General features: G+C 65.2%; 1 protein-coding gene across 1 annotated transcript; it reads left to right on the forward strand.

Moving 5' to 3' along the window:
* Positions 1–572: 572 nt before the first annotated feature.
* Positions 573–5,198, forward strand: LOC135980326 (syntaxin-binding protein 2-like). The gene is made up of 8 exons (XM_065580354.1): positions 573–724; positions 864–971; positions 1,949–2,006; positions 2,522–2,587; positions 3,288–3,368; positions 3,701–3,839; positions 4,394–4,500; positions 4,977–5,198. Exons 1-8 carry the CDS (start codon positions 684–686, stop codon positions 5,181–5,183), a joined length of 807 nt encoding a protein of 268 aa, XP_065436426.1. The 5' UTR covers positions 573–683; the 3' UTR covers positions 5,184–5,198.
* Positions 5,199–7,318: the final 2,120 nt, after the last annotated feature.

Consider the following 7,318-nt stretch of genomic DNA (forward strand, 5'->3'; position numbering starts at 1 on the left):
GTCTCTGTCCAGCTGGATGCTGGGGGGGCCACCCAGGCTGGGAGTGGGGAGCTAAAGCCTCATATGGGGTCCTAGCTCAGATGCAAGGTGGGACATAGGGATAACGTCCCATTGTCCCCCTCTGGGACCTTATATCAAAGAGTCTCTGGGCCTGGTGTTGGTTAACAATAGACTAGCCAGGGCCTCCTGGTGTAGTTCCCCCGCTCCCCACGCAGCATATGGGGCAGGGCGCAGTCGGGGGGCTGCCTTGTAAGGGGCACGCTCCCGTTGGTGGAGAGGCACGAGCAGAGAGCGTGCTTGGGGGAGTGGCCATTGCTATTTGCACGAGGGGCAGGTGGCCCGTCCCTGCAGGGGGCATTGCAGCGCAGCTGGGTGGGGAGCTCTCCCTGCCGGTCAGGGCGGGACCCCTGGGCATGTCCCAGCTAGCTTGGGGGGTGTCTCCTGGCTTCCCCTGGGGTTGGGGGCTGGGCCGCAGAGAGGGCGGGTGGTGAAGTTTCAGGCCCACCAGGGCCCATTGGATTGTGCCATGTAAGCCAGGCCAGGAACCATCCGCCGGAGCAGGGGGTGACGGGTCTCTCTCTCCTTTGCCCCAGGGCCCTGACAAAGCCCGCTCTCAGCTGTTGATAGTGGACCGGAACTTCGACCTCGTGTCCCCACTGCTGCATGAGCTCACCTTCCAGGCCATGGCCTACGACCTGCTCAGGATCGAAAAGAACACCTACAGGTAGGGCCTGGCTGCCAGCAGGGGGCGCCCCGCACTCCTCAGGCGGGCTCGGGGGGTGGGACCCAGGCACCTGCACTGCTCTGTAGCTCCCACGCTCGGAGGAGGGGTGTCACAGCCTGACCCCATCCCCCCTCCGCAGGTACGAGACAACGGGCGCCAGCGACTCGCGGGAGAAAGAGGCGCTGCTGGATGATGATGACGAACTCTGGGTGCAGCTACGCCACCTGCACATCGCTGACGTCTCCAAGTGAGCGCGCTCAGCCCTGCCCCTGACACGCCCCTTTGTGCCCCGTCCGTCCCCCCGGATATGCCCCTCCTTGCCCCACCCAGGGCCGGGACCCATCCGCCCCCGCCCCCCCCCCGGACACACCACTTTGTGCCCCACCCAATGCCTAGTGCCGGGACTCCCTACCCCCCCCTTCGGCACACCTCTCCCCTCCCCGCCCAGTGCCAGGACCCCCTACCCCCACTTTGGCACAGCCCTCTCCTCCCCGCCCACTGCCAGGACCTCCCCCTCGGACAGACCTCTCCCACCCAGTGCCAGGACAGCCCACCCCGTTGACACACCCCCTCTTTTCCAGTGCTGGGACTTCCTCCATCCTCCCCTTCAGACACAGCCCTCCCCACCCTGGGGCCCCCTCGGATACACCCCTCCCCTTTCCTTCCCACCCAGTGCTGGAACCCCACTCCCCCTTGGATACACTCCTCTCCGACCCAGTGCAAGGACACCCCCCAGCAACACACCCCTCTCCTGCTCAGTGCCAGGACTCCCCCTCCCCCTCCCACCCAGTGCTGGGGCCTGTCCCTCAGACCCCCTGGACCCAGCCCCTCTCCCCAAAGGACCCCTGAGTGCTCCCTTCCAGAGCAACTGTCTGCATTTCGTCTCGGGGATCCCCCTGGACACTGTCTTCCCCTGACCCCAGGATCTCCCCAGGCACCTCACAGCCCCTTGAGTGAGTCCCTCACCGACCTCCTGCTGGACCTGCCGCTGCCCCCAGGTCCCCCGTCCCCCCCGCATCAGGGCACCAGGAGCCCCCAGAGGTGCACTGAACTCTGCCTTGGGGTAACTTGGGAAGAGTCCCCCCCCTGCCCCATCTGAGGCTCTCGAGGCAGAGAACCGTGGTGCCCGTGGGGTGGGGGCTCCATCCCCTGTAGCATAGGACAGGGCACCCCCTACCTCTAAGGCAGTGCCTGGCTCCGGCCTGACCCCTCTCCCTGCTGCAGGAAGGTGACGGAGCTGCTGCGCACCTTCTGTGAGAGCAAGAGGCTGACCACGGACGAGGTGCGGTGGGGGCTGGGAGGGGGAGCGATTGGGGAGTCTGGGATGGGGGGACCCATCCCACTGCCACTGATGGGGAGGGGAGGCTCCCTGCTGCCCTAGGAGGAGTTGGGGGGGGGCTGTCCAATTGCTCCCAGGGTTTGCCTGTAAAGGGCTAAGAGGTGTATGTGGAGCCCCCTGCCCCCCAACCAGAGCTCTGGAGCTCCCCACGGTGGGGGAGGGCAGAGGCCCATGGGGCAGGGTTAGAAAGCAGGGTCAGGGCCGCGCAGGGAGAGCTGCAGGGAGCCAACGCTGGCATCTCCCTGGCCCGCTGCCGCTTTACACCTCAAGGGGCACTCGGGTTGCGGGGCTCCCGTCTCATTCCAGCTGGCCTGGGAAGAGCAGGTCACATGTGGCCTAAGTGACCCACCCTGGCACGCGTGGTTGGGCTGCTGCGGCTGTCCCCAGGTGAGGCCTCTGCCTTACAGGGGGCTCTGTGTGCTGGGAGGGGCAAGGATCTCACCACCGCCTCCCTCCAGGCCGACATCGAGGACCTGTCCCAGATCCTGAAGAAGCTGCCCGAGTACCAGAGAGAGCTGAACAAGGTAACGGGGCTGGGGCTGTTAGTGGGCGGGGGGCAGGGCATTCAGTGGGGCTGATGGGGGGCAGGGTGCTCTGTGGGGCTGGTGAGGGACAGTAGGGACTCTCTGGGGGGCAGGGCACTCTGGGGCTCTCCGCTTTACTGCCTGATGAGAGCTGCTGACCTGTCCCGTCGGGCAGAGCCATTTCCCCACCCAGGTGCTGTGTGGCACCATGGGCAGCAGCCTGCCCGTCAGTGCCCAGAGCTGCCACGTTAGCCGCAGCAATGGCAGCCCTTGGGTAACGCCCACGCCTTGCTGCTGCAGCTCTCAGGAGAGGGCCTTGGTGGGCTTCCAAACCAGCCCGTTGGAGCCACTCCTGGTGCCACTGGGCCACGTGCCAACAGAAAGCTCCTGGCCACTGGCACAGGTACCCCGACACCTGCTGGTCTCCAAGCCCCCAACCTCATGCTGACTAACAGAGAAGCCGTGGGCTGATTTGGAAGCTGCTCCCTCCTCCTGATCCTCCCCTCCAGCTGCCCCACTCCATCCCAGAGGTGGCTGCACTTCAGTGCTGGGCAAAACAATCCCTATAGACTCGGCTTACACAGCCGATTGGGGCTGCTCCTCTGGCCAAGGGGCCCTCCTGGGGGGCTGGGGGTGCTCTGGACCAGCCGGTGATGCGGTGCCGCAGTAAACTCCCCTCTGTCCCGGTCTCTCCCCGCAGTACTCCACGCACCTGAACCTGGCCGAGCACTGCATGCGGCACTTCAAAGGGACGGTGGAGAAGCTGTGCAGCGTGGAGCAGGTGGGTCTGTGGGCAGAGCCTGTCTTGGGGCAGAGTCTGGCTCATGGACTCAGCCCAGAGAAAGGGGTTTCAGAGCCTCAGGCTCGCTGGAGCCAGGGCCAGCCCCCCTATGTAGCACTGCGGGTGCAGAAGGGGGACATGGGGCTCGGGTTACTCCCTGGGGGCCCGTTGCTCACCCCAGGGGGAGCTGACCCCGGGGAGGAGGGGGCCCTGGCACAGGGGGTAGGCGACCTGTGGGTCGTGGGGCCATTGCGTCTCCCATCCTGCTGCGGGGCAGGAGGAAGCGGAGCAGCCTGACCTGGGCCTTGTGTGTGCGCCCCCCTCCCCCCCAGGACCTGGCCATGGGGACGGACGTGGACGGGAAGGTGATCAGGGACCCGATGAAGATCATCCTGCCCGTCCTGCTGGACCCCAGCGTGCAGGCCTACGACAAGATCCGCATCATCCTGCTCTACATCCTCCTGAAGAACGGTAACGCCACAGGCCTGCAGCCCATTGCCCAGGCCAGGGTGCCCTCATGTGGCTCCTCTGGCTGCCCAGTTGCCTGGCCAGGGGGCGCTGTGGAGTTGCCAGGCCTCCCCCTCTGCACTAAGCAGCAGTAAATGGTTTGGGGGGTTGCCGTCCCTCCAGCTCAAGGCCTCGCAGCCTTAAGGACCCAGGCCTCGGCTCCGACACTGTACCTGACTGGCTGCAGATGGGGGAGCCCAGATCGGGGGAGGGGGACTCCCTCTGCACTGCCAGGGGGCGCTAGAGAGACCCCTGCCCCCAGCGCCCGAGAGAACCTCTGGAGGGAGGGAAGAGCATCAAGAACCTAAATTCAGTCATTAACTGCGTGGGGTCTAGTGGGTTAGAGGGGGGCTGGGAGCCAGGACTCCTGGGTTCTACCCCCAGCTCTGGGAGGGGTGGGAAGAGCAGGATCTCAGGGTTTGATCAGGGAACTAGGACTCCTGGGCCACGGACTGAATGTGCCTGGGCTGTGGGTGCGTCCCAGGGGTGCTGGCGCTGACCTGTCTCTCCCCATGCAGGTGTGAGCATGGTGAACCTCGACAAACTGATCCAGTGTGCCAACATCCAGCAGCTGAGCGGCATCATCGAGAACACGGACTTCCTGGACTTCTCCGTCATGCCTGGGGTAAGGGACTGGGGCCAGGGGCCAGCAGCTGTACCCATGGCCGGGGAGCCCAGGCCAACCTGGGGCTGCCCTCCATGGCAGTGACTACTCCCAGCACAGAGGTGGCCTCTGCCCCATACAGTGTGGTGACGCCCTCCCCCTATGAGGGTGACCCCCGAGTTACTCCCCATCTGGGGTGACCTTTTCTGCCCTGCAGAGGACCCTGGGGGTCAGGACCTCAGATCGCTGGGAGCTGGAGCTGGTGACCACTGCATGGGGTGGCCATGCGACCGTTCTCCCATCAGTCGCTCTCCCCTCCTCTCTCTCTCTCTCTCTCTCTCTCTCTCTCTCAGTGATCCATTCTGTTCTTTTCTCTGCCCCTCCCCTGCCAGCCCGGCTGGAGCGACTCAGGTAGGCTGCGCTCTCCCTGTCTGCCCCCATTCCCATCCCGCATCCCCTCCCTGCTGCCTCTCACCCACTCTCCCTTCCTCCCCCAGAGGGGGCAGCTGCGACCCGAGAGGAAGGTGCGGCCGGAGTCCACCTACCTGCTCTCCCGCTGGACCCCCAGGCTCAAGGACGTCATGGAGGTACCAGGCCTTGGGGGTGGGGGTCACACCTGGCAGGCTGGGCCCAAGAGGGAGGGGCTGGTTTGGGGTCAGCCATGTGTGGAGCCCTGCATATCCGTGCACCATTTCTGCGGATAGTCGATGGGTTGCAGATACAACCGGGTCGGGCTCTACTCCCCAGCAGTGCTTGGCCCGCGCCATCCGGCTCAGGCAGCCTGGGGGGCACAGCGCGCTCGGGGCCGCCGGCCAGCAGCCAGTGGCTGGGCGACAGGTCGGAGTCAGGGCTGCCCGACACCTACTCGCCTTGCCACGCTGAGCAGCACCAGCGTCCCCACCAGCTTCCGGGCAGCACCCCACTGTGATGCAACATGCTCTGCTGCTGCCGTGTACCGGCGCTTGTGACCCCCCAGGAGCATCACGTGATGAGAAACCCCTCCCCCCAGCCCCCACCCCCTCCACGCTGCCCCTTCTTGAGACCCCGCCCCCGCGCTACCCATTCTCCTCTAGACCCTGCCCCCTCCACGCTGCCCCTTCCCCCAAGCCCCCACCCCCTCCAAGCTGCCCCTTACCCCCAAGCCCCACCCTCGCGCTGCCTCTTCCAAGCAAGACCCCTTCCCCCCCTTGCTGCTACCCATGAGGATGCGGATACAGACGGCTAGTGGATCGCGGGCTGATGCGCATCCACATTTTTGTATCCGTGCAGGGATCTAGCCATGTGAGGGGCTCATCAGAAAGTCCTCTGCTGCTGCCATCCTTAGGGGTCTTAGATCATAGACACGAGTGCAGGCAGTTGTCTTACCCGGTGCTGAGATGCTGCCACCTCTGGGGTGGGGCACGGGCGGTTTATACAGGGGTCCCTCACTGGGGCTGAATTCTTCCTGAGGAGCGGCAGGCAGCTGTTAACAGCCGCACAGCAGCACTGCCCGAGAGTCTAGGGCAGGAGGTGATCAGCGTGCGGGGCTGGAAGTGCAGGGGATCCAGGCAGCCCACTGTCATGACTGGCACTGGAATCTGAATGGCCGGCAGGGTCCTTGGCCTAACCTCCAGTGAGGAGCAGCTGTTTGACGTTCATCTAAAGGACGAACTCCTGCAGCACAGTACTGGGCACTGACTGCCAGGGGAGAGCACCCCCTGCTGAGCCCCCCGCCCGCTCCCTGCAGGACAGCGCCCCCTAGTGCCGCACTGGGGCCAGCACTGACTGCCAGGGGAGAGCGCCCCCTGCTGAGCCCCCCGCCCGCTCCCTGCAGGACAGCACCCCCTAGTGCCGCACTGGGGCCAGCACTGACTGCCAGGGGAGAGCGCCCCCTACTGGGCCCTCCGCCCGCTCCTGGTCGTACAGCGCCCCCTAGCGCCGCACTGGGGACATAAAGCACCCTCTGCTGACTCACTAGCACCCCCCAGCACCCACTGGCTTTTCCTTAGAGGTCTCCTATCCAAGCGCTGCCTGGGCCCAAACCAGCTTAGCTTGTGAGAGGTGACATGGTCGCTCCTTCCCCCATTGCTTGCTGGGGGCTGAGCCCCTCATCGCCCTGCCCTGTGGGGCACTCTTCAAGGGGGTGGGGGGCACACTTAGTTGCCTTCAGCCCACTGGCTTGGGGCTCCTCCAGGCCAAGAATTAACCCCACCACCTGAGGGAGGCTCCCAGGCCCCTGCTCCAGCGCTGTGATGGTTCCTCCTGTGGGATTTTGGGGCAGGCAGTTGCGGTAGCCTCAAACCTGTGCCTAATCCAACCCCCCACCCCCACCCCCCGTGCTAGCCGCAGCTCGACAGGCCTTAAGCCTCCCTGTACAAGTCAACGCAGCGGATTAATGTAAAAGCCCCTAGTATGTGGTATTAGGATGTATCATAGCCTGGGCCCCCTGCATGGCTGGGACACACCTCATGGGGCAAGAGGCAGGGCCTGGATCTGCCCGCAGCAGGGAAGGGGCACTGAGGGCAGCCCCCTGCCTCCCTCCTCCCCCAAGTGAGGGGCCCTGGATCTGACTGCAGGAGGTCTCTGCCCTCCCCATAACGGTGGATGGGTGTGGAGTTCACAGCAGGGCACTGAGCAGCTGAGGGGGAGATGGGGGGGGCATCATGGGAGGAGTCAACGTGCTTTTTGCTGGCTTCCCATGCCCCCAGAAAGGGGGCCCCAGGCTGCTCCCCCAGGGACTGTCAATCATTCAGGGAAGAGCCGTCCCAGCCCCTCCCCCCAATGGGGCCTGGCTTGGCCACCAGGTCCAAGGTTCCTGCTGCTTGGCCCCTGCTGACCTGTCCTCTTCCCCCCTCCCCCC

The sequence above is a fragment of the Chrysemys picta genome, unplaced genomic scaffold (genome assembly GCF_011386835.1).
Source record: "Chrysemys picta bellii isolate R12L10 unplaced genomic scaffold, ASM1138683v2 scaf2672, whole genome shotgun sequence".
Lineage (NCBI taxonomy): Eukaryota > Metazoa > Chordata > Testudines > Emydidae > Chrysemys > Chrysemys picta.

Coding starts and splice junctions, on each gene's coding strand:
- LOC135980326 (XM_065580354.1), top strand. CDS start 684: ATGGCCTACGACCTGCTCAGGATCGAAAAGAACACCTACAG. Junction 725..863: donor ATCGAAAAGAACACCTACAG/GTAGGGCCTGGC, acceptor CCCCCTCCGCAG/GTACGAGACAACGGGCGCCA. Junction 4,501..4,976: donor ACTTCTCCGTCATGCCTGGG/GTAAGGGACTGG, acceptor TTCCTCCCCCAG/AGGGGGCAGCTGCGACCCGA.